The following is a 27,227-nucleotide window of genomic DNA, read 5'->3' as shown; positions in this document are numbered from 1 at the left end:
AAGTAAAGGGAGAGTGATTTTTCAGTGTTGGACAGTTTTTAGTGGTTAATTTTTAAAATGGATCAGATGTGGATGTTATAGTAGGGGACATAAAACTTTCATCATTTGATGGAATATATATGATGGATATAACTGAGATAACATTGTGTGCATCAAAGTAATAATCTCTTTGTGATGACTTAATTAAACTCTAGTTTTCATCAAAGATGAGCACCAAAAGTGGCATTTAAGAATGAATCTGTGTATAATTAAGTTAATTCATTAAAAGCTGAAGAAACAACCTGATAGAAAAACAATGCAATCAGAGTGTAGCCAATAACCTTGAGGAAAAGGACGTGGATACCTCATAGAGGACAGGCAAGTCACAAGTCTCACAAAGCCCTGATTATGGTCATTGCAGCTGGAACCCAGCATGGAAGGACCATTACCAACCATTAGTAAAGTTCAATTCTTGATTGTTCTAATTCAATTCTTTTTTGAAGTAGAGTCTCTCATTATCCTTGCGATTACATTTTCATTCAGATAATTAGATACTTTTAAGAACATAAGAACTAGGAGCAGGAGTAGACAATTTAGTCCCTCGATCCTGCTACGCCATGTAACACGATGATGGCTGATGTCATCTTGGCCTCTACTCCGCTTCCCTGCCCACTTCCCATAACACTTTATCCCATTACTAATTAAAATCCTGTCTATCACCTCTTCGAATTTATTCAGTATCCTGGCATCCTCTGCACTCTGAAGTAATGAATGCTACAGATTAATAACACTTTGCGAAAAGTAATTCCTTCTCATCTCAGTTTTAAATCTGCCACCTCTTAGCCCATAACCTCTTATTCTAAATTGCCCAACAAGGGGAAACATCTGTTCTATATCTACTTTGTCAATCCCCCTTAGCATTCTGTATGTATGTACGGGAACTGTATGCAGGCCTCACTAATGCCTTGCGCATTTGCAAAAGCACTTCCTTCCTTCCTTTTGTGCTCCACTCCTTTAGTAATAAAAGCCAAAATTCCATTTGCCAACCTTATTACCTGATGTCCTTGCATACTAGTTTTCTATGATTCATGCACAAGGACCCCAATCTCCCTCTGCATTGAGGCATTTTAAAGTATCTCTCCATTTTGATAAGTTGTCATATTAATTTTTCTCGTAGAAAGTGAGGACTGCAGATGCTGGAGACCAGAGTCGAGAGCGTGGTGCTGGATAAGCAAGGCAGGTCAGGCAACATCCGAGGAGCAGGAGAATCTACGTTTCAGGCAAGAGCTCTTCATCCTGATGAAGGGCTTATGCCCGAAACATTGATTCTCAAACTCCTTGGATGCTGCCTGACCTGCTGTGCTTGTCCAACACCATACTCTCTCTCTCAATTTTTCTGGCCAAAATGGATAACCTCATTCATCCATGTTAAACTCCATCTGCCAAATTTTGTTCATTCACCTGACCCATCCATATCCATTTGTAAATTATTTTGTTGCAGGTTTATTTGCTACCTGTTATAGTATCACCAGCAAATTTGGTAAATGTACACACTTCCCAGCGTCTAAGTCATTAATATAGATTGTAAATAATTGGGCCCCAAGACAGAAACCCTGTGGCACCCCACTAATTACACCTTGTTTAGTGGAAAAAGGCACATTTATTCCGACTCTGTGCTTTCTGTTGGTTAGCCAGTCTATCCAAGCTCATAAACCCAGTCTATATCTTGTGTATTGACCTTTTGTCATATGCATTCTGGTAGTTACTACATCTAAAGGTTGCCCAGTATCCACTTTGCTTGTTACACCTTCAAAGAACTTGAGCAAATTAGTCAAACATAATTTACCCTTCCAAAAACCATGCTGCGCTGATAGATGTGTTTTGACTTTCCACATATCCTATTACTACTTCCATTCCTATTTAGTATTGGGATAGTTTCAGTGTGAAATCCGAAGTCAGAATTGATTTAGTCCCTCTGCCATTTCTAATGGACCAGCGTTCACTTTAACAACTCTTCCTTAATTTTGTTATCAGCTTCCATGTTTTGTGCTCAGTTCTGAGGAAAGGTCACTCAACCTGAAACAGTAACTCTGATTTCTCTTCACAGATGCTGCCAGACTTGCTGAGCTTTTCGAGAAATTTCTGTTTTTGTTTCTGATTTATAACATCCACAGTTGGTTTCTATGATTGTTGCATAAGGCGGAATGTATGATACAAAGTAAATTTTATAAACGTATTGATTCATCATAGAGTTGTACAGTACAGAAACAGACCCCTTGGTCCAACTCTCCATACCAACAATTCTAAATTAATCTAATCCTTCCATTGAAATTTTGTTTTGCTGTTTTATGTTATTATAAGGGTTCAAAATATTATATTTAATGTTGGACTTATTTGTCATTATTGTATAAGAGTATTGTGAAAGTACTCAAATAAAATTCACTTTGGAGAATGTTGAATTTGTCGATATTTTTATATTAGTGTGTTCAGACACATTATGACACATGTTTGGGGCAGGTGGAATTTGAACCCAGTGGGAATTGAACCCAGAACATTTGGACTGGAGGAAGAAACAGTACCGCTGTGCCACAGGAGCCTAATTTGAAATTGTATACTGGCTGATACAACTTGTATAGCTTTAGATTGTTTTCATTAAAATTTTTATAATTTCATACAATTCATTATTTAACTTTGATTTGTGTTGTCATGCAGTTGGACAAGAATTCCCACTGAGCACTTACTCAGAGGTTCCCCTGCCCCACCTCAAAGAAGATATGGCCACACCATGGTTGCGTTTGACCGACATCTCTATGTGTTTGGTGGCGCTGCAGATAACACATTGCCTAATGAGTTACATTGCTATGATGTAGATTCACAGACATGGGAGGTTATTCAGCCCAGCCCAGACAGTGAGGTGAGTAGAGAAGTGTATTCTTATTTAACATGCATGTAGATTTATATTTTCAGTTATTTTCAAATGAAATAAGATTCAGGCAATATTAATTGTCTAGTTGTCTGTTTGCAGCACAATCTTCTGCTGCTCCCATACCCCAAAAACTCCTTTTGGGGATGTCACTTTTTTTTTGATGAGTCCTTCAAATATAAAAGCTTTGTGGTAACTCTTGGCCTGTCTTCAGCAAGGTCGATTTTGATTCAGTGATAATGATTCATGTAGTTAATTCATATTGCTTCATTATGTATTATTGAAAATGTTGATAAGCATTAAAGTCAGTGTGTCTTGCAATGGTTGAAGGCCTGTTAAAATCTGTTTGATTGCACAGATATATCTAGCTAAAGGACATTCTCATTTTGTAAATTAGAAGCGCAGGACCTAAATTGAGGTATCTTTGATGGATATATTTATAAAATGCCAAAAGGTTGTCTAAATACCCCTCATAGTATCACTATACATTAGCTGTCATGTAGTTTAAGACAACAGAGGAAATTTCATTTTGTATATTGTAGAATGTACATCTGCACAAAAATTATCAAAATAATTTTAATGTTGATTATTTTTATTTGTTAGTAAGTCTCTTCAATTACTTCATTCTGTGAAAAGTTTGCTCACTGCTATCTTAGTAAAAAGATAATATATTAATTGTGAGCCAAACAATTGTTCACGTCTGAACAAGAGCTAAAGTGCAGGTAGCAACCATCCTGTCATGTTACTTAAAGATCGAATTTACTTTGAAATGTAATTTTTCTCATATTCATGATTATGTTGTTTGATCAAACAGCTATCTGTTCAGTGGGGTGGGTATTCCTGAGTGTTCCTGAGGGGAGTTATTGGAAGGGAGTGAGTATTATGCAGACAGTGGAGCCTGCATTTATATTTTGAAGTTAAAAGAGAAAATATAGTAAATATGCAAGTACTTTTTTTTTTGTTTCATTCGCTTGTGGGATATGGGCATTGCTGGCTGGCCAGCATTTATTGCCTGTCCCTAGTTGCCCTTTAGAAGTTGTGGTGAGTTGCCATTTTAAACTGCTGCAGTCAGCATGCTATAGACTCTCAATGTCCACAGAGGAAATTCCAGGATTTTGACCCAGCGACAGTGAAGGAATGGCCATATATTTCCAAGTCAAGATGGTGAGTGCCTTCAAGGGAAACTTGCAGGTGGTAGTATTCCTATGTATCTGCTCTCTTCCCCTTCTAGATGGAAGCGGTCATGTGTCAGGAGGTGCTGACTAAGGATCTTTAGTGAATTTCTGTAGTGCACCTTGCAGATAGTACTCACTGCTGCTACTAAGTGTTGACGGTAGAGGGAATGGATGCTTGTAGTTGTGATGCTAGTCAAGTGAACTACTTCGTCCTGGCTGGTGTCAAGTTTCAGAATTGGAGCTGCATCTATCCATGCAAGTGGAGAGTGCTCCATCACACTTCTCTTAAGGCTTTGGGGAGTCAGGAGGTGACTTACTTGTCAAGTATTCCTAGCTTCTGATCTGCTCTGGTAGCAACTGTATTTATGTGGTTAGTCCAGTTGAGTTTGTTGCTAGTGATAACGCCTAGATGTTGATAGCAGGGGATTCAGCGATGGCAACAACATTGAATGTCAGGGGATGGTGGTTAGATTATCTCTTTTTGGAGCTCTTCATTGCCTGGCATATGTGTGATGGGAGTGTTACTTGCCACTTGTCAGCCCAAGTCTGGATATTGTCTGGATTTGTTACATTTAAATGTGTACTGCTTCAGTATCTGAGGAGTCACAAATGTTGCTGAACATGGTGCAGTCATTGGTGAACATCCCCAGTTCTGACCTTATGATGGAGGAAAGGCCATTGATGAAGCTGCTGAAGATGGTTGGACCTAGGACAGTGCCCTGACGAACTCCTGCAGAAGTGTCCTGGAGTTGAAATGACTGACCTCCAACAACCACAACCATCTGCCTATGTGCCAGGTGTGATTCCAACAGCAAAGAGTTTGCCCGATTCCCATTGATTTCCTGTTTTGCTCCGGCTTCTTAATGCCACACTCAGTCAAATGCAGTCTTGATGTGAAGGCCTGTCACTCTTGCTTCACCTCTGGAATTCACCTCTTTTGTCCATGTTTGAATCAAGGCTGTAATGAAGTCAAAAGCTGAATGGCTCTGTTGGAACCTAAACTGGGCATCACTGAGCAGGTTATTGCTGAGCAGGTGTTGCTTCATGGAATCGTAGAATCCCTACAGAGTAGGGACAGTCCATTAGGCCCAACAAGTCTACATCAACTCTCCAAAGAGTAAACCACCCAGACCCATTCTCCTACCCTATTCCTCTACATTTACCCCTAACTAATGCATCTAACCTACACATCCCTGAACACCATGGGCAATTTAGCATGATCAAACCACGCTGCGTGCACATCTTTGGACTGTGGGAGGAACCCAGAGTGCCCAGAAGAAACCTACACAGACACTGGGAGAATGTGCAAACTCCACACAGATGGTAGCCTGAGCCTGGAATCGAACCCGGTTACCTGGTGCTGTGAGGCAACAATGCTAACCACTGAGACACTGTGCCGCACATTAATAGCACTGTTGATGCCACCTTCCATCACTTTACTTGAGGGTTGACTGATGGGGTGGTAATTGTCCAGGATGGATTTGTCCTGCTTTTTCTATATAGGACATACCTGGGCAATTTTTGCATTGTCACGTAGAAGTCAGTGTTGTTACTGTACTGGGAGAGCTTAGCCAGGGGCATGGTAGGTTCTGGAGCACAAGTCTTCAGAGCGATTGCTGGAATGTTGTCAGGCCCCATAATCTTTGCAGTATCTAGTGCCTCCAACCATTTTTTGATAGCATGTGATGTGACTCAAATTGCTTGAAGATTAGTATCTCTAATGTTGGGGACTATTGGAGGAGTCCAAGATGGATCACTTGGCACTTCTGGCTGAAGATTGCTGTAAATGTTTCAGCCTTATCTTATGCACTGATGTTGGGCTCTTCCATCTTTGAGGATATTTATGGAGCAGCGTCCTCCTGTAAGTTGACACCCATGAAAAGAAGGAAACAGATTATGGCTTCAAGTGCATCACAACCTGACTTTCACTTTGTGGATGATGTTGCATCTCTATTTAACAGGTTTTTTTAAAACTTATGAGCTAGCTTTCCCATCCCATTTCACAGCACGGGACGTGATGATCTAATTGTCCAAATAGCAAAACTCAATGTCACTTAGTGTTCCAATCAGCAGAATGTTTAGTCTAGTAAAGTAGAAACTCTTTGCTATAAAGTCAAGCCTGAGCACTTGTGTATTTTATGCTGTAAGGTTAGAGAGATAAGCATTGTAGTTGAAAATGAATATTTCACCATATACAAGTCGTTTTGGCCCACACAGCCCGTAAAAGTATTTATGGTCCACACATTATCTCCTATTCAATCGACCTATTCGATTTAACATGATCCTGTGCGTTATGTCACTTTATATGCATTCCATTATGATTTTGTAACGTCATCTTTATTTTATTGTCTTCAACATTTAGGGAAGCAACTTGTACACAGAGGCAACTTATGATCCTGATTTTATGGTAAGTTGCTTGTTCTGGCAGTGTTGCAATTCATGCCTCTGTAAAATGCTGAATTTGTGGAGCTGACTTACAGTTTTTAAGGAAATTAAAGGTTTGACTTTTCACAATGTATTCCATGTTTCCCATGGGTTAAGGAAGCTTCTTTACTCGCTCATTAGTTGCAAGTATTGTTTTTCTTCACCCGGTATTTCCTCTGGAGGAGAAAGAACAACTATTATCTGTACACAGAACTTTAAAACCATTGTTATGTGTTGCCACCCTCATTAGCCGTACACCTTCTCTTGAAAATGAAGAGACAGCAATCTTGGAAATTTGTTTGTTTTGGCAGAAGTCTCAGGCATAATGTGTAGTCACAGTACAGAATGTTTCTTGAGAGTCTTTAGGTTCAAGATAATGATCTTCTTTCAGTTCATTTATTGTGGTGAAGCAGGCACTGTAACTCTGAATGACTATTAAAAAAGTCTGACACTTTTCATGCAGGAAATAACTTCAGTGTTTTTGTGAAATTTCCGAGTTTGATGGTGCATTGAATGGAGGAGGGAAACTGAATTTGGGTGTAAACTGGCATTTGTTTTCTGGAGTGTTTCTATCAAAAAGGTGTAATGTTCTGTTAGTGCATATGAGGCTGAAATGTTTATTGCAACTGTACATTTGCTTATACTTTGACTGCATTTGTGTTTGTTTTCGGGTAAATTAATGCTGTCTCTGTATCAGAATTTGAGTTGGGAGCCAATTCTGCTCGCTTCAAAGCAAAAGATGAGCTGAAACATTGAATTACTTCAAAAACTTGAATTTCAGACCGCAGGCACCAGTGATACTGCGGATGTGGATTTCACCAGGGCCATGCCTTGTCAAAGGATTTTCAATGTATGCTGAAATGGGGAAATTATGACCTATTTGGCATATTTAACATATGGCACACAATAAAAAGGCAACAGTTCTTGTGCAGATTACTGTGTATTTCTTCATGCAAATCAGTAATGACATGAATTCAAGTAAATTATAATGCAGATATCAGCTGAATAGTATTTTCACTGCTGTAGGTCTACAGATTATTTTACTGAGCTAAATTTTAAAGCAAGAGGAATAAAGTTGACAAGACATTGTTATTTTAGCTTATCGTTGTCTTCTCGCACAGTTTAAGGTTAATTGCTGAATGTAACTGCCAAACACAACAGTTAGCAATGTACTTTATAAACATTGAACTCTCAATTTGTAATCTGAACAAAGTGCTGCAAATCTGGGAATAAGATTTTTGCTCTAATATGATTCATTTGGATTTAATTTGTTCTGAAGTATTAAAGCTTCACATTTTACAAAACCATGAACAAAAACTTCACCTTTTACAAAATCCAAGCTGTTAGAAATGCCGATTTTAATTTTGGTAAATTTGTAACTTTAATTATGGAATGGCAGAATTAGTGGATGGAATTAGTTAATGGATTTTTAATATGTAGAGTCATTTGTTTGTTTCATTCCATATACATGTATACCTAGTATGTAATCCAGAAGCCTGCTATACAGTGCATGTCAATCAGTTCTGAAGCATCTGTTTGGAAAATATTCTTAATAGGTTAAGAGGTTAACTTACAGTTGGAATTTTTCTATTAATGCAGAAAACTCCACGTGACCCTTAATCCACTTGGACTTTAACTGGTGAATGATTGTCTAGCTATCAGTGGTGGAATTTGGATAAATTATTTTTAATTTATTCATGGAAGATGGGTGTCCCTGCCAAGATTGGCATTTGTTGCTCACCTCTTATTCACCTTAAAGTGGTGGTGAGCACTATGTTGTGTAGATACCGCCACAATGTTTATGGGGTTGGGTGATGTCAAGATTTTGACCCCAATAACAGTGAATGCATGGCTATCCAGTTCCGAGTATGTAATTGTAGAACAATGTTTAGATTTTTCTGTTTCCATCAGTATGCTGCAGCATGCTCACATGCAACAGCGTTTGCAGGTTTGGAAAGTACTATTGTAGGGGCCTTGGTGCTTGCTACAGTGCATCATCTAGGTGGTCCACACTGATGCTAGATGAAAACAGTGAATGTTTAAGGTAGTGGCTGGGTTCTGATCGAGCAGGCTGCTTTGTCATGGATATTTTTGAGTTTTTGATTTGTTCTGGAGCAACGCTCATCAAAGCAATGCAGAGTATTCCATCGCACTGCATCTTCTGATACCTTTCCACCCACAATGACAGAGAAAATAATAACACCCGGGGATGTAAACCCAGATTCTATGATGTTTCTTGATGCTCTTTTATGAGCACTTAAAGGGGTAAAGAATTCCAAATTGAGGAGTGTTTCCAGTTTGTCTGTTTTGATTAATTAGCCATTATATTTAGACAAAGAATTAAAAGCCAGTTGAACTCTTCCTGCAGCTGCAGTAACTTTCTCAAAGAAATGTGGCGTTGATTTTTGACTACATCAGTTACAATATTATGCTACAGTTCAGATACCTTACTGGCTACATGAGAATTCATTTGCAGCATTCTGGCACTATCCAGTGGTAGTGAAGAGTTACTGCACTTGCATTATCACTGGGAGAATCCACATTTCACCATTACACAGTATTCATTCAAAGTGGTTGAAGGCTTTGACTCCAGCACGTTGGAAGCATTGTTGGATGGTGTCCTGAATGTTTTACTGTACTGTTTTCCTGGTACTGTAGAAACAAGCATAACAAGTTTGCATACAATGTTATCCCTGGGTTAAAAATAATTTCCTAGTTGAGAGGGCAGACTTGTAGCAATTCTGCTTTCTCAGCTACCTGCCAGAAGCAGAGCGACGACAATCTGGGTGATGCTATCATCCACATTTTCTCTTGGTGTTTTTGGCTAAATGCTAAATCTTTTTCAAACAATTAGAGACATAGTCATACAGCACGGAAATAGAACCTTTTGTTCCAATTAGTCCATGCTAAACATAATCCCAAGCTAAACTAGTCTCACCTGCCAGTTTCTGGCCCATATCCCTCCAATTCTTTCCTATTCAGATACTTATTCAAATGTCTTTTAAACTTTATTTTTGTATCTACGTCCATCTCTTCCTCAAAGTTCATTTCACATGTGAACCACTCTCTCTATGTTAAAAAAAAACTTGCCCCTCATATCTTTTTTAAATCTTTCTCCTCTCACCTTTAAAAATGGTCTTGAAATCCCCCTACCTAGGGAAAAGACAACTACCACTAACACTATCATGTAGCCTCATTATTTTATGAACTTCTGTACAGTCATCTCTCAAACTCCAATGTTCCAGTGGAAAAAGTCCCAAAGACAATTGTGATCTAATGCTTATGCCCTAATAACGTGTTGCTCTATCTCTTGCAATTAGGCACAGACCTTTTGCTTCCCATTTGATGTTCTACTTAATATTATTTGTATTTTTCTAATCATCTGGGGCTTGGTAAAGAAGTTTTCCAGTTAGCATTTACAAGGAGCAGTTACATACGTGAGCAGTTTGTTTCCTGGAGTTTAGAAGATTATTGAATGATTTGATCAAAGTTTCCAAGACACTGGGTTTGGTTGAGAAAAGTATTTCCATTGCTCAGGAACTTTATGACTAGGGCCATTCATAGTTGAAAGATTACAGCTTGTCCCCCACGAGTGTAAAAGTATTTTTCCACACAAAGGGTAAAAAAAGACTTTCTGCACAGAGCAATTGATGCTCACTCAGTTAAATCTAAAGTTGATAGATTCTTGTTCACTAAATGCTGTTGAATGTGTGCATAGGCAATTTTATGATGTTAACTCAACAAATCAGCCATGATCTAAATGAGTGGCATAACTGGGGGCTAAATCCTCTATTCCTGTTCCCATGCTATTTGCAACCAAATGAGTTACTTCAAAATCATACAGTGGCATCTTTTATGTACACCAGGGAGGACAAATAGAGTATGTGTTAACTGGAGCTTGCTTATAGGGGAAAAAGTAATCTGGATGAGTGACAGTAATTTGTGTCCCATGTGCTCGCTTAATCCTCGCCACTTACCCATTTGGTGACACTCTAATAGGATCAAGTGCTGGAGGTAACATACTGCATCAAATGTGAAAAGCAGTAGCGAAGGAGAGAGGGGGAAAACAATAATTTTCCATGTCTATGTTCACAATGGAGAAAAATGTAAAGCTATTTATGCAATAGAGATTAGAGTTGATGTAAGGAGTAGTACAAAGAGATATTAAAATGGTTTCAATCTGTGTTATATCCAATACATTTGGGAGTGCTTAATGTAATTGAGTAAGGAAAGCATGAACTAACTGAACTTCTCATTTACCTGATTTGGTAGCACTTCATATTCATAACGGATGCATAAGATTAAAGTTTTTGATTCTATTTGCAGCAATGATTTCCATTTGTTATCTCTTCTATCTTCCTGGTAAATATTTCTCTGCAAAAGTGGAAGAAAAGTAAAGTAGAGAAGTAAAGTTACTTCAGTCCTGAAATACTTTCATGCTTTGAATTCTCAGATGCCCAGTGGAAGACTTTTCCATGCTGCAGCAGTTATTTCAGATGCTATGTATATCTTTGGTGGGACAGTGGACAACAATGTGAGAAGTGGAGAGATGTATCGGTTTCAGGTAAGCAGTGCATTAGCCACTTATCTAATTACCCATGCACTTATGTGCATTGGGGTCCTATTTTTATGAAACTAGTGGTTGGCAGTAAAAGTTGAAGAATTATGTTTTTAGAAATAAGTGTTAAATTTTATCTTAAATTATAAAAGCGACAATGATGATATTTAGATATATTCAGTCTGTAGTTGCTGATGAAATTGATGGTTAATAGGATAACACCCATATCTTAGAAAATAAGCAACAAGATGCATCCGATGATCAAAGGAATCTAAGAATGCAGGTGATCAAATAATTAAAAAGCTATACCACTGATCAGTGACTTTAAAAACAGATAAAGCATTGGAACTTATTTCTAAGAATGAAACTCAAAATAGTGAGATTACTTTACACTTAAATAGCACCTATCTCAGGCCTTATGTGGACATTGTTCTGGTCTCCATGAGCAATATCAGAACTGAGAATTCACAGCTATCAGAAAAGATTGAATAGGGTTTTTTTTTCCTTTTCTAGTCAAAGGTTATAAATGGCTTGGAGAGGGCAGATGTGGAGATCATAAACAGAATATAGGTATATTCCAGCAGGGAAATAAGAAATTTTACTTGTTCAGAGAATGGTTAGAAAGTAAAACTTGATACCATGGGAAGTAATACAAATAATAGGCATGAGTTTCAAAAGTACATTAAAATAAAAGCAAAGTACTGTGGATACTGGAGATTTGAAGTAAAAACAAAAAGTGCTGCAGAAGTTCACCAGGTCTGGCATCATCTGCAGAGAGAGAAACAGAGTTAATGCCTCGAGTCTAATGTGGCCTGTTTTTGTTTTGCGTATTTTATATAATTCTTTGCCTTCTCGGTATGGAGCATCTGTATATCTTACATATTCAAATCTCTACCTATCAATTCCAGTTTTCCTGTTATCCAAAATGCACTTTACATGAAGACTATGGGAGACTGTGGGAGAACAGGCAGTTCTGTGATGTGGAATTCATCCTGGGAGAGGTAACCACTGTGAATCTTGTTTGATACCAACATTTTCAGCAATGTTGGCATTTGGTTCATGAGGGAAAGACTGCTTTAAAAGCAAGTTTAAGTGATTCAAAGTGTGAGCATTGACTTTTTAACTCTAGATCCTGGTGTGATCCAGTGCATCAGATGATTCTTCAATGGCTTTTATCATCAGTTGAGGTCCCATGACCCTGGTTGGTGATTATCCAATTTTTTTTTCTGATCTGATACCAGAAAGAAGAGAGAGTTAAAGGACATATAGCAATGGTCACAGCTCGAAGCAAATGGTTAAGAAAGAAGATTACCCAGGCCAGAGATTGGCTAAAGCAGGTATGTAGTCTGAATTAATTAAAATATTATAGTACTCTTTCAAAGCCATTATTGTTCTAAATGTTCTGAAGACTTGACCAATTGAAAGTGAGGAGTCCAGGTGTCTGGAACATATGTTAAACTGTGACTAATCCTGAAATTAAGAGGAGGAGAGAGGGAATTGGATAGTGTGCAAAACTGGCTGCTAAATCACTGAGGCTATGTCACTTTACTTGAGTCAGTCAATCTCTGTCTCTCCGTCCTTCCCAAGCACATTCTGCTTCTATCTTTTTCAGTTTTTTTTCTACACCGTTTAGATATTGCTAGAGTTTGACTCCATTCAGAGCCTTTTGAGGAATGTCTTGCAACAATTCTACCCTGTAAATACAAAAAGACATGGTACATTTTTTTGTCATCTTGCTGTTACTGGGAAAATTTTGTGAACATTTTCTGATTGTAACCAGTTTCTTCTGTTACAGTGAATTTGACTGATTTAATGTTTTCCCACGTTATATATTATATATATATATTATATATATATATTTGTCCATCAGAAAGCTAAGCAGGAAACTGCAGTTGGAGAAGAAATAGCAAGCACTAACCCGAAACCAGCAAGTTCCCCACTTCAACTGGAGGTGGTGATCCGTGAGGCTGAGGCACAACCATTTGAGATCCTGATGCAGTTTCTGTACACAGACAAAATCAAGTACCCACGGAAAGGTATTGTTTAATTTTTATAATGCTGCCTAACTTGGTGAGCGTTTCAACCATTGTTTGCACATGTTAATCCTTTGGTTGATTTGATTCATTTCATTGTGAAAAAGCTGTCAGTTTGGCATACTTAAATCTTCCACCATTTTTACAATAATTAAATTCCTTGAGTGACTAAATAAATCTGAGAAACTGAGCTGTGCTGGCACATATCTGTAAAATAAATCTGACATATAATAAATTCCAAGAAAGGCTCGTTGAATATGTTTGTGTAGTTTCTCTAATGTCTCACCAATCTTATTTAAACAGAACATAATTCTAAACTTGCCTGCGGTGGAGCATGTAAATGACTGGATGGAGGTGGGGGTAAAGGTGATAGGTCAGAGAGGAGGGTGGGAAGGAAGATTGACAGGTGGGACAGCTTATGAGGACAGTGCTGAACTGGAAGGTTGGAACTGGGGTAAATTGGGGGGGAGGGGGGAAATTAGGAAACTGAAGAAGTCCACATTGATGCCCTGGGGTTGAAGGGTCCTGAGGCGGAAAATATGCTGTTCTTTCTCCAGGTGTCAGGTGGTGAGGGAGTGGCAATGGAGGAGGCCTAGGACCTGCATGTCCTCAGCAGAGTGGGATGGGGAGTTGAAATGTTCAGCCAGGGGCGATGGGGTTGGTTGGTGCAGGTGTACCGGAGATGTTCTCTAAAGCGCTCTGTGAGAAAGTGTCCAGTCTCCCCAATGTAGAGGAGGCCGCATCGGGAGCAACGGATACTATAAATGACGTGTGGAAGTGCAGGTGAAACTTTTATGGATGTGGAAGGCTCCTTTGGGGCCTTGGACGGAGTTAAGGTGGGAGGTGTGGGCACAGGTTTTGCAATTTCTGCAATGGCAGGGGAAAATGCCGGGGGTGGGAGGGTGGCTTGTTAGGGAGTGTGGACCTAACCAGGTAGTTACGGAGGGAACTGTCTTTGCGTGAAGCGGATGGGTGGTGATAGGGTCCGTTTATAGGTGGCGGAAATGTTGGAGGATGTGATTTATGCGGAGGTTGGTGGGTGGAAGGAGAGGACCAGGGGGTTTCTGTCCTTGTTGCATCAGAAGAGTAGGTTTCGAGGGCAGAGGTGTGGGACGTGGATGATACATTGGAGAGCATCTTCAACTATGTGGGAGGGGAAATTTCAGTCTTTAAAGTAGGAGGCCATCTGGTGTGTTCTGTGGTGGAACAGGTCCTCCTGGGAGCAGATGTGGCGGAGGCGGAGGAATTGGGAATATGAGATAGTACTTTTACCTCCTGCATCCCGTATTGGAGTTTTTTTAAATAAAAGGCTTCCTATGATTGCTGGAGAGATTCTGACTTGATCTGGTTCAGTTGGATGAAAGTTTGCTGAGAACAACCTATCCAGCTATTTTCTGGAAAGAAAATGGTCTTTGGAGTTCAGGGTGAAACTAACTTGCTCTTTTGAAAGAGTGATTCAAAGAACGTCTGAACATTGTATTTCCTGAGCAAGCTAAGATTTTAGAGGCAACTTTTTGTGGTAAGTGGACTGACCACCTGTGATGGGCATCGAGTCATAGACTTTGTAAACATCATCCACTTCATCTTTTTGCCTTTTAAAAATTGCCTATTGGCAAAAGTACTTTTTTTGTCAGAAAGTCAATCTCAGAAAAACATCTGAAGAAATACCTTTAGACACAAAACATTAATTCAGAGTTTCTCCAGCATTCTCTGTTTTTTATTTCTGATTTCAGCATCAGCGGTATTTTGTTTTCTCCGGGAAAAAATATCTGCTTCTGTCCTTTTTTGAACAGCATTTATGTTTCTACATTACTGGCTTATATTTTAACCAATTATTGTATCTTTATTGATTAATAATAGTGTTTGAATAATAATTTTGATAAATCATTATTAAGGAACCTAGTTGATAGACTTTGGTGTTTTAAACCTGATGAAGGTAAGATTATGAATTGGCCTTCTGGGTAACTGGAAAAAAGTTTTAATTTTTTTTGTTGTAATGTGTGGAGTAGTGAAATTAGTGTGATAGTGGGACCCCTCCTGCCTCAATTGTAACAATATTTGTAAGCAATGTACAAGATTCCTCCAGTTTCAGCTCTAGCTATGTCCTGTGGAACCGCAGGAGAGATCCACCAGAGGTAACAGCACTGTGGTGCCATATATGTTCAGGAGGAAGTGGCTCTGGGAGTCCACAACATTGACTCTTCATCCTTTTATGCCTCATAGAAAGGAGTAGGCCATTCAAACTTCAAGCCTGCTACACAATTCAGTATAGTCGTGGCTAATTATTGAACCCCATATCCTGTTCCCATTTGTTCCCTATACGCTTTGATCCCTTCAGCCCTTAAAATTATATCTAAGGTCTCTTAAAAACACTTAATATTTTGTCCTCAGTCTCTTTCTGAGGCAGAGACTTCCACAGAATTCCTCATCTCAGTTCTTAATGGCCTTCTCCATATCCTTAAGCTGTGTGACCCTTAGTTCCCCAGTCATTGGGGGCATCTGTCCTGCATTTACCATGTTTAGTCCTGTTAGAATGAAATGAAAATTTCTATGAAATGCCGCCTCATTATTCTAAATTCCAGTAATCATAGGAGTTATCATATGTGAGTCCTGCCATTCCAGGAATGAGTCTGGTAAACCTTTGTTGCACTCACTCCATAGCTTTCCTCAGATACGCAGACAAAAACTGCACACACAACTCCAGGTGTGGTCTCACAAAGCCCTATGCAGTTCCTGTACTTGAATCCTGTCACTATGAAGGCCAACATAATCATTTGACTTCTTCACCACTGGCTGCACTTGCATGCTTACTTTCAATGACTGGCAAAAGGCTGGAAGAACACAGGAAGCCAGGAGCATCAAGAGGTGCAAAAGTCAACGTTTCGAGTATAATCCTCCTTTAGGACTGGGGGTGGGTGGGGGGGGGAAGTGCAAATAAAGGAGGAGGCAGGGGCAAAGTGGGGATGGGTGAAGACAGGTAGAGGGTACAACCTGGTTGGTCAATTGGAAGAGTGAATCCAGTTAGTGGCAGAGAGCAGTGGAAGGGAGGGTGCGGGGCTAGGAAGGGAGATAGGGGATGTGGAAGAAGGTTATTTGAAATTGGAGAATTCACTGTTGAGCCGTCCGGGCTGTAGGCTGCCCAGGTGGAAGATGAGGTGTTGTTTCTCCAATAGGAGCTGTAGTTTTTCTTTTGGCAATGGAGGAGGCCGAGGATGGTCAAGTCGGAAAGGGAGCGGTTGGGGGAATTGAAATTTGTGGTGACCAGGACGTCCCTGTAGGCCTGGCTGTGATGCTCGGCGAACCGCTCCCTAAGTTTATGTTCGATTTCCCTGATGCAGATGACCACATTGGGAGCAATTGATGCACTAAACTAGGTTGGAGAGAGAATGGTTAGAATCGTGCTGGAAAAACACAGCAGGTCAGGCAGCATCCGACGAGCAGGAAAATCAATGTTTCGGGCAAAAGCCCTTCATCAGGAATGAGGCTGGGAGCCTCAGGGGTGAAGAGATAAATAGGAGGGGGTGTGGAGCTGGGTGGAAGGTGGTAGCTGAGAGTGCTGGAGGTGGGAGGAAAGGTGATAGGTTGGAGAGGAGGATGGAGCGGATAGATAGGAAGGAAGATGGACAGATGGGACAGGTCATGAGGATGGTGCTGAGCTGGAAGGTTGGAACTGGGGTAAGGTGGAGGGAGGGGAAATGAGCAAACCAGTGAAGTTCACATTGATGCCATGGGGTTGGAGGACAACTTAATCTCCTGGATGCATGCCTTCAAAAAATCCCAATCTCTTCCCCAAATTATAGATTTCTTTTATCCTGTTGCTTTCTCCTACACTTCTGTACAGCAAAGCCTGCTGGGAATAGGGGATGAAAATGAAAGGGAAAGAAGCTGCTGTTCTGTGTACTTTAGATAAGTATCGCTGCTTTAAGTAATCTCATTTCAGTGGGTCATTCCATGTGCACATCATGGGTTGACTACCTTACAAAGCATAGTGTTATAGTTTCCAACTCCTTTAACTGATGCCAAAACTGTTCTTAATTATTTTGAAAGGAATATTGGGTGAATGTCCCACTCCTCAAAATGAGCAATGGTGGCAGCGCTTGGAATTTGACTCTGCTTTCTTCTTTCCTGTTAACATTCAGCACTTCCATATTAGAAATGGTGTGGGCTAAGCATCATGTCTAATTCCTGAATAGTATTTTCATGTTTGAAATGCTTAGTCTTCTTTGTCATGTAGGTCATGTACAGGATGTCTTGCTGATAATGGATGTTTATAAGCTTGCCTTGAGCTTTCATTTGGCTCGGCTAGAACAACTGTGCCTACAGTACATTGAGGCTTCCGTAGACCTTCAGAATGTTCTCACTGTATGTGAGAATGCCAACAAATTACAACTGGACCAATTAAAGGTATGTACGCCATATCAAGAGGACAAAATGACCAAATACCTTTAACTAAGAATGCTGTTCTTATTGATCCTATGACAGAGAGCTAATCTCTTCCACCACACATTGCTTTCTGTTTGAGCTACTTGGCTAATCCAATTGAGGAATTAGTACCATCTCTTCTGAACAAGCTGAATTCTAATAGCTGAACTAGAGACTTCTTGATGATAGCACTTGCTGCCATAAGTAGAAAGGTATCCCATTCCTAAATGCTGATTTCATTTTCCTTGAATGTGTAGCATGCACCTTCTGGAGCAGTTCTGTTCTTACAGTTGGTAATAATAATGGGGCAGCTTTAGAAGTGGAAGTAAATGATGGTCCCCACTCATTCACCAAAATTCACACAAAATGAAAGAGTTTTGAGAGCAACTGGAATAATTTTAGTTCTTCTCTGTTTCAGGAATACTGTCTAAATTTTGTGGTCAAAGAATCGCACTTCAACCAAGTGATAATGACCAAAGAGTTTGAGTGTCTTTCCCCCTGTTTAATTGTAGAGATTGTAAGAAGAAAGCATCAACCTCCGACACGGGTAAATTCCGATCAGCCTGTTGATATAGGTAATTTGTGTGAAATGAATATTACTCATACAGAATAAATTCTTGTACAAATTTAAGGCAAATATACTTTTCTTAAGTAAAAACAGAAATTGCTGGAAAATCTCAGTGGGTCTGGCAGCAAATATGGAGAGAAATCAGAGTTAACATTTCAGGTCCAGTAACCATTCTTTAGAGTTCTAAAGAAGAGTCACTGGAGCTGAAATGTTAACTGATTTCTCTCTGCAGATGCTGCCAGACTGAAATTTTCCAGCTATTTCTATTTTTGTTTCTGATTTTATGTTTCTTGATTTGGTTAACCACTTTTGTGAAGATCTCTAAAACATTCCCAAACTACTGCCTTCTGATATCTACTGATATAAATGAGCTGTTTATTTTGCAATGGGAAGGTAGTTCTCAGTATTTCTTCCTAAAGGTTTAATTAGTGTCAGAAACGCGACTTTGGTTGGATGGATTAGACTAACACACAAGTTTGGCCCCAGACAGACCTTTAACCACTCCTTTATCTGTCCAACTATGTTTTTCTCTCTCTTTGGGCTCTATCTCCACCTATCGTTTACTCGCCACCCCAACCCCACCGCATCTTCTGTATAATAGCGAATCTTTTACTCGCGAGGATCAGTTTTGAAGAAGGGTCACTGGACCCATAAAGTTAACTCTGATTTTTCTCCACAGATGCTGCCAGACCTGTTGAGCTTTTCCAGCAATTTCTGTTTTGTTTTGAATAGGTTGAGATTCTTTTCACTAGAAAATCAAAGATTGAGAGGTTCACTAATAGAGGTCTTCAGGATAATGAAAGAGTTTGATAGGGTCAGCAATGTGTGGGAGTGCCTAAATGTTACTGGGAAAGACAAGAATAAGTATAAGCAGTAATCACTAAGAAATTTAAGAGAATAGCTTTACCTAGAGAGTGGTTAAATTGTGATAATTGTTACCAAAAGGAATAATTGAGTTGAATATATTAATGCATTCAAGGAGTAGCCAAACACGCACATGAGGAAAAATAAACATATGTGTTGATGGTCTAGGTTAACAAGAGTAGGAGGAGGCTGATATGGTGCATTAACACCAGCATAGATCTGTAAATTTGAATGGCTTCCTTATGTGCTGTAATTACTGCCTTAGACCGTGGACTATCAGATGACTTCACTTTTTGGCATTAAAATTTGAAAGTATGGAAGAATGTTGCAGGGGGACTTGGATAAACTGCAGAATTAGGCTGAGAAGTGGTAAATGGAGTTCAATGCAGATAAATGTGAGGTGATTCACTTTGGGAAGAATAACAGGAAGGCAGAATACTGGGTCAATGGAAAGATTCTTGGTAGTGTGGATGTGCAGAAGGATCTTGGAGTCCGTTAAGAAGGTGTGTTAGGTTTTATTGGTAGAGGAATTGAGTTCCAGAGCCATAATGTCATGCTGCAACTATACGAAACACTGGTGCGGCCGGACTTGGAATATTGTGTACAGTTCTGGTCACCCCATTACAGGAATGTTGTGGATGCATTGGAAAAGGTGCAGAGGAGATTTACCAGGATGTTGCCTGGTCTGGAGGGAAGGTCATATGAGGAAAGGCTGAGGGTCTTGGGTCTGTTCTCATTGGAAAGATGAAGGCTAAGAGGGAATTTGATAGAGACGTACAAGATGATCAGAGGATTAGACAGAGTAGACAGTGAAAGTTTGTTTCCTAGGATGATGACGTCAGCTTGTACGAGGCGTCATAGCTACAAATTAAGGAGTGATTGATATAAGACAGATCTCAGAGGCAGATTCTTTACGCAGAGAGTGGTAAGGGTGTGGAATGCACTGCCTGCCAATGTAGTTAACTCAGCCACATTAGGGAGATTTTAAACAATCCTTGAATAAGCGCATGGATGATGTTGGGGTAGTGTAGGGGGATGTGCTTAGATTAATTCACAGGTCGACGCAATATCAAGGGCCAAAGAGCCTGTTCTGCGCTGTATTGTTCTATGTTCTAAACTTGGTGTTTAGGCTTAGACTTGGCATATATGTTGATCCTGCTTTTCTTCAAAAAGAATGTAGTACTTGAATTTGGAGTTGACCTCTATTTTCACCTCAAATGCATGTTTTACTCACCTTATAAGCAGGCATATGGAATCAAGTCAGTGATATGAACTGCATTGAAAATGTGTTGCTGGAAAAGCGCAACAGGTCAGGCAGCATCCAAGGAACAGGAGAATCGACGTTTCGGGCATCAGCTCTTCTCCTGTTCCTTGGATGCTGCCTGACCTGCTGCGCTTTTCCAGCAACACATTTTCAGCTCTGATCTCCAGCATCTGCAGTCCTCACTTTCTCCTCCATATGGACTGCATTGCCAAAATGATAAGTAGGGATTTAAGATACACCCAGCAAGGCAGATGAACAGAATGGACCTTCTGGCATAATAAAATTAAGTATGAAGCTGGTGTCAAGCTAAAAAGCATAACATTTGCTTAGTCATCAAATAACCATGCTACTGCAGGGTTGTGAAAAACAGATGCAGAAATGGAAACAGAAAGAACTACATTAAAGTAGATTACCAAGACCAAACAATGAGAACGTGTACAGTACGCACTTAAGTGAATCAAAACCAACTAAGCCCAACAAAGATTTATGAGCAGCAGCTAGTTGATGTAGCCCTTTATGGAATTAAGGTGTTGCAGCAGAAGACCAAGATGAGCTACAACCCAGTGTTCTGAAGGAGATAGTTGAAGAGATAGTGGAGGCATTAGTGGTGATCTTTCAAGAATCACTTGAGTCAGGAAGGGTGCCGGAAGACTGGAAAATTGCTTATGTCAAACCCACCTCACCCCATGAAGGAAGTAAGGCAAACGTTGTGACACTATAGGCCAATTAGCCTGATCTCAGTCATAGATAAGATTTTGAAGTCCATTGTGAAGGATGAGATTTCTGAATACTTGGAAGTGCATGGTATAATAGGGCAAAGTCAGCATGGTTTCATCAAGGGAAGGTGATGCCTGACAAATTTGTTACAATTCTTTGAGGAAGAGCAGGTTAGACCAAGGAGAGCCAATGGATGTTATCTGCCAGGATAGTCCATTCAATCAGGTTCCCTTTTATTCTTTCCCCTGTAACACCCAACTGATGCCTTCTCATCCTTGATTCCCCAACTTTGGGAAAAAGACTAAGTACATTCACTTTATCCATGCCTCTCATGATCTTATACACTCCTATAAGACCCCCCCTCAGTCTCCTACACTCTAAAGAAAACAGTTCTAGTTTGTCCAACCTCTCCCTATAACTCACAACCTTGAGTCCTGGCAACATCCATGTAAATTTCTTATGCACTCTGTCCAATTTAATAACATGCTTCCTATAGCAATAATTGGATGTATTAGAATGTATGAAGGTGGATAAATCTCCTGGTCCTGACCAACTGTATCCAAGAACGCTAAGAGGCTAGAGAAGGAATTGTGAGAGCCCTGGCTGATATTTTTGCATCATCGCTAGCCGCAGGTGAGGTCCAGGAAGACTGGGGGGTAACAAATGTTGTGCCCTTATTCAAGAAGGGCTGCAAAGAAAATCCTGGGAACTATAGCCCAGTAAACCTAACATCTGTGGTAGGTACGTTACTTGAGAAGATTCTGAGATAAGATAAACCTGCATTTGGCAAAACAGCATTTGATTATGAATAGTCAGTTTGGCTTTGTGGAGATCGTGCCTCACAAATTTGTTAAAGGTCTTCAATAAAATGTCCAGGAAGGTTGACAAGGGCTGACCAGTAGACACAGTCTATATTGATTTCAGTATGACCTTCAATAGGTTTCCACATGGTAGGCTGCTCTGGAAGGTTAGATCGCATGGGATCCATTAGGGAGCTGGAAAAGTGGATACGCAATTGGCTTGATGGTATGAAACAGAGGTAATAGTGGGAGGATGCTTGCCTTTGGACTGCAAGCCTTTGACTAGTGGAGTGCATCTGGGTCAGTGCTGGGCCCATTGATGTCCATTATCTATATCAGTGAGTTGTATGAGAATGTACAAAGCATGATTAGTAAGTTTGCAGATGACATTAAAATAGGCAGTATCGCAGAAAGTGAGGAAGGTTATCAGAAATTGCAGCAGGAACTTGATCAGCTGGACCAAGAAATGGCAAATAAAGTTTAATATAGATATTAAGCTATATTAACTATATCAAAATAAATGCCAACCTCTAAGTTTATCTTAATAATATCCTGGATTAGGACTCCAAAATCCTTTTGCATTTTGGAAAATCAAATCAAGGCCGGGGTCTCATACTGAATGGTAGGGCCTTAAGGAGTGTGGTAGGACAGAGAGATCTTGGAGTTCAGGTGTATGGTTCTCTGAAAGTGGAGTCAGAAGAAGGCTTTTGGCACACTGGCCTTCATTAGTCAGGGCATTGAGTATAGAAGTTGGGAAGTTATGTTGCAATTGTGTAGGATGTTGGTGAGGCCGCACTTGGAGTATTGTGTTCAGTTTTGTCACACTGCTGTAGGATGTTATTAAATTAGAAAGAGTGCAGAAGAAATTTACATGGATGTTGCCAGGAGTCAAGGTTGTGAGTTATAGGGAGAGGTTGGACAAACTAGGACTGTTTTCTTTAGAGCATAGAAGACTGAGGGGGGATCTTATAGGAGTGTATAAGATCATGAGAGATATGGATAGGGTGAATGCAATTAGTCTTTTTCCCAGGGTTGGGGAATCGAGGATGAGAAGACATCAGTTCAGTGTTAGAGGGGAAAGAATAAAAGGAAACTTGAGTGGCAACGTTTTTTACACAGAAGGTGACACGTATATGGAATGAGCTGCCAGTGGAAGTGGTTGAGTCGAATACATTAACAACACTTAAAAGGCACAGATACATGGAGAGGAAAGGTTTAGAAGGATAAGGGCCAAGTGCAGGAAAATGGGGTTAGCGTTGATGGGCATTTTGGTCGGTGTGGACCAGTTTGTGCCAAAGAGCTTGTCTCTGTGTCTGACTTCCAGAAAGCCTTTAATAAGGTGCCACACAGGAGGCTGCTGAGTAAGATAAGGGCCCATGGTGTTAGAGGCAAGGCACTAGCATGGATAGAAATTTGGCTGTCTGGTAGAAAGCAGAGAGTGGGGATAAAAGGGTCCTTCTCAATATGGAGGCCGATGACTAGTGGTGTTCCACAAGAGTCAGTGTTGGGACCACAACTTTTCACTTTATACATTAATGATCTAGATGAAGGAACTGAGGGCATTCTGACTAAGTTTGCAGATGATACAAAGATAGGTGGAAGGACAGGTAGTATTGTGGATGTGGGGATGCTGCAGAAAGATTTCAGACAAGTTAGGCAAGTGGGCAAAGAAGTGGCAGATGGAAAACAATGTGGGAAGGTGTGATACAGGAAATACAGAGGCTATGGGGAGAAAATTCAGAAATTGGAAGTGCAAAAGGATTTTGGAGTCCTAATCCAGGATATTGTTAAGATAAACTTAGAGGTTGGCATTTATTTTGAGAGGATATAAAAGCAGGGATGTACTTCTGAGAATTTGTAAAGCTCCGGTCAGACCACATTTCAAGATTGTGAGCAATTTTAGCCCCCATTTCTCAGGAAGGCTATACTGGCCCTAGAATGGATTCAGAGGAGCTCCACGAGAATGATCCAAGGAATTGAAGGCTTAACATATGAGGAACATTTTGAGCTCTCTGCAGTTTAGAAGGGTAAGGGAGGATATAATTGAAACTTACAGAATACTGAATAGCCAAGACAGATGTTTCCATTGGCAGGAGAGATGAGGACCCGAGGGCACCACCTTGCAGTAAAGGGAAGACCCTTTAGAATGGTGATAAGGAGAAACTTCTTCAGCCAGAGACTGGTGAATCTGTGGAATTCATTGCCACTAAAGGCTGTGGAGACCAAGTCGTTGAGTATATTTAAGACTGAGATAGATAGGTTCTTGATTGTCAAGGAGATCAAAGGTTACGGGGCACAAGCGAGAGAATAGGGTTGAGAAACTTATCCGCCATGATTGAATGGCAGAGTCGATTGGCCTGATTTCTGCTCCTATATCTTATGGTCTAAAATAACTCAGATACTGAAAGACCTTATTGCCAGAATGACCAGTTTGTTATCAGAAACGACAAAAACTTATCTCTCCCTCAGAACAATCAGCAATATGGATGAAGTGTCTATGAATTTGGCAACTAACTTGTGGACTGGAAAAGTTCAAAAATAGTGCTAAAGTTTTATTGTAAACCATGAGAAGATGAGATTAATGGCAGTACTAGCTTGCGTGCTCAAAAGTAATTTTCAAATATAAAGCATGCCTAAAATCAAGTTCTCTGCTGGACCTTTTGTGCATGACTATGACCAGAATTGGATGGATGCGAATGGAATGAAGTTATGAATTGATAACATGTGGAATATGTATTCTGGTGGCCCAAACATGGAGCGTGAATTATTGGCATTAAATACCTTCTGATACCATATAACAAATAAGGTCACTAAGCACCTGTAAAGAAATGATACCCAAATTGATGTTATGTGAGGGACTGTAATGTCTGTATTTCAACCTTGGATATGTGCATCAGCAGCCCATTCAGAAATAATGTTCATGCTGAATTGAATATATGGGTGGTTGGCAAAAGACGTTCGCAAAATGTTGGAAATACCACTTGATATTTTGTATGCTTTCATCAAACTATGGACTGCTATCAATGCACATGTTGTTATCAGATCATTTACATTTTATACGAGATGTGTAAGTCAACCCATTTTTTAGAAGACTTTTTCAAAGCTTCAGGGGTTGACTTGAATGCTGTGGTAGACAGTGTGTATTAGTTATGCCAATGTACATCAGGAAACTTCTTTATGGTATCCCAGTGATTTATGAAATACACTGTCAATCAAAGAGAATTTTAAAAGTTTTATTTGCTGCAATTCACCAGTAGGACAAATATTACTTCTAACCACTTGTTTTACTTTACTGTTAGGCACATCTTTGGTTCAGGATATGAAGAACTATCTGGAAGGAGCTGGCATGGAATTCTGTGATATAACCCTACTGTTAGATGGTCATCCCAGGCCAGCCCACAAAGCAATCCTAGCTGCCCGCTCCAGGTCAGTGACAAATGAAAGATTAACCCCTCCATTCATTGCTTTGCAGCTGACTGCTGGATTTTCTCTTCGTAACCGTTAAATGATGCTCAGAGCAGATGCTCATTGGATATGTCTTAGCATATATATATGCTATAACTTACTCACTACTCTCTGTGAGGCATGATATTTTAACCGGTATGTTTCTCCAGAAGAAAGACAAAACTTAAGATAGATAGTTAGATCTTCACTCCTGGGCTCAATTCTCCTTCCCTATTTATCTCCTTTTACAAAATTCTTTGTCACATGCATTCATATTTAATTAGGAACTTTTTCACTACCTTGTTTATCAAATGTCTCCACAATTCAGTGGGATTATATAAATGATAAATTTCAATATACTGTTGTAATTGGAAGTGCGGACCCACGAGGCAGTTGCTCAATTAAGTTCCATTAGGCATTTCCTGCTTCCAGGACCCTCCTCTGAACTAGGGTCAGAGACTTTAGACTTTGATTAGGAATTACTTGAACAGTTAGCAGAAAATGTTAGTCAGATCAAAAGCTAGTCTAATATCTGGGTAACTAGACACTCTGCGCCCAGCAACTATGACCCCTTGCAACTATACAGTTATTCGTTGAACTGTCCAACTATCCTCATGGGCCAACCCAAATGCCACTCTTCCCACTCACTCCACCAACCCCTTCGTATTTGCCTCCTTTGCCCATCTACTCCCTACCCTATTTCCTCCCTCACCCATTCATTAATGTTCAAAGACTAGAAAGTCCAACTTTAGGAAGATTGCTCAAATAATAAGAACATGTATTTAAGAAATGATCACCTTTTGGACGAAGGGTACCTTGATTGCTAAATCAACAAAATCTGCAATTTGTGTACTTAGTAACAAATGAAAATGAGTGGAGGAGTGAGGAGCAGGAAACATTCTATTGTTTCAGTATGCCAATAGAAGACAGCTTCCATACATCCAATAATTCATTTGAACAATATTTTTGTGTTCAAAAAAAAACAGCATAAGTCAAATACCAAGAACTGCTGAAATAGTTATGGCTCTGGTTACCATACGTGACTTTTTTTCCACTGAAGTCACTCCGGTTCGGGGTAGTCAGTTTTTAAAGAGTCACCAGTACAGATTTCTTTTATCTTACTTTCTTCAATAAAGAACATTGTCCTGTTCTTCGGTACTCCAGTGTCATGCAGGTCACAATTTTAAAGCCTGCAACTGCAAGCCTTTCCTGTGGGTGAAGGTTAGCTTATCCAAAGCTCAAGCAGGTCATAGGTGCTTTAAGACTCAAAAAACAGGTTAATAGGCAATGTTAGAAATCCGGTAAAATTTCTAAATGGCTGGTGACTTATACTAGAATCTCACTACAACTAATTAAATAGGGGGCAGTGTTGGTGACTTTTATTAGTTTATCAACAATAAGAGGGTGTAGTGCAGGACACGTTTTGCCCATGCTATGTTCCGGAAGCTTGAGTGGGGTTCAAATAGATTTCTGACAAGTTGAAAGAGAGACTTCAGAGAAAAGCTTCCTTTATGGTATCCCAAGCATGGAGTTGTTTCTGAAGCATCGGTATGAAATGATGAGGACCATGACTGAAGCAGATGTGGGACGCTGAACAATTTATTTTTGTAATTTGGGACTGAAGTGGCACACATTATATAAATGTACACGCATAATGGCACAGACTTGCATACCTTTCATTATTTTGTGTTTATTTTTAAATCTGTGAAGCTCATATAAAAGAAACTGTGTTGGACAATGTGGTTGTTTGTTACTGAGCAGTAATGATCTCAGCCTGAATCTCCATTCTTTCCCAGCAATGTGTTGCCAACCTGGCCAAGCAGCTACAATGATTGAGTGAGAGTCCAATACGTACAGATTTATAAACAACCAAATGGAGATCCACTAAAATAAAATTGCAGTTAACTGTGAGCTTTAAAATGTTGTCATAAAATCCCAATTCTCTTAAATATACATATTATACATAACTTGCCTCCCTTTATTAGTGATTTTACCTTTTAAAATTACTTTAAACTGAACTCACAAAGATGGTTGGATTGCTGTGCAGTGCAGTTGG

The 27,227-nt window shown here is 39.9% G+C and overlaps 1 protein-coding gene across 1 annotated transcript in view; it reads left to right on the top strand.

Moving 5' to 3' along the window:
- Positions 1 to 27,227, top strand: part of lztr1 (leucine zipper like post translational regulator 1) — a 60,650-nt gene that overhangs the window by 20,222 nt on the left and 13,201 nt on the right. The window contains exons 9-17 of the mRNA XM_072587158.1: positions 2,692 to 2,893; positions 6,440 to 6,484; positions 10,955 to 11,065; positions 11,968 to 12,060; positions 12,301 to 12,396; positions 12,930 to 13,095; positions 17,327 to 17,496; positions 17,933 to 18,089; positions 25,027 to 25,153. Coding sequence (XP_072443259.1) covers positions 2,692 to 2,893; positions 6,440 to 6,484; positions 10,955 to 11,065; positions 11,968 to 12,060; positions 12,301 to 12,396; positions 12,930 to 13,095; positions 17,327 to 17,496; positions 17,933 to 18,089; positions 25,027 to 25,153 — 1,167 coding nt within the window. The remainder of the gene's footprint in view (positions 1 to 2,691; positions 2,894 to 6,439; positions 6,485 to 10,954; positions 11,066 to 11,967; positions 12,061 to 12,300; positions 12,397 to 12,929; positions 13,096 to 17,326; positions 17,497 to 17,932; positions 18,090 to 25,026; positions 25,154 to 27,227) is intronic.

The sequence above is a fragment of the Chiloscyllium punctatum genome, chromosome 17 (genome assembly GCF_047496795.1).
Source record: "Chiloscyllium punctatum isolate Juve2018m chromosome 17, sChiPun1.3, whole genome shotgun sequence".
Taxonomy (NCBI): Eukaryota; Metazoa; Chordata; class Chondrichthyes; order Orectolobiformes; family Hemiscylliidae; genus Chiloscyllium; species Chiloscyllium punctatum.
Note: the sequence above shows the minus strand (reverse complement) of the source record. Positions and strands in the feature narration are given on the sequence as shown.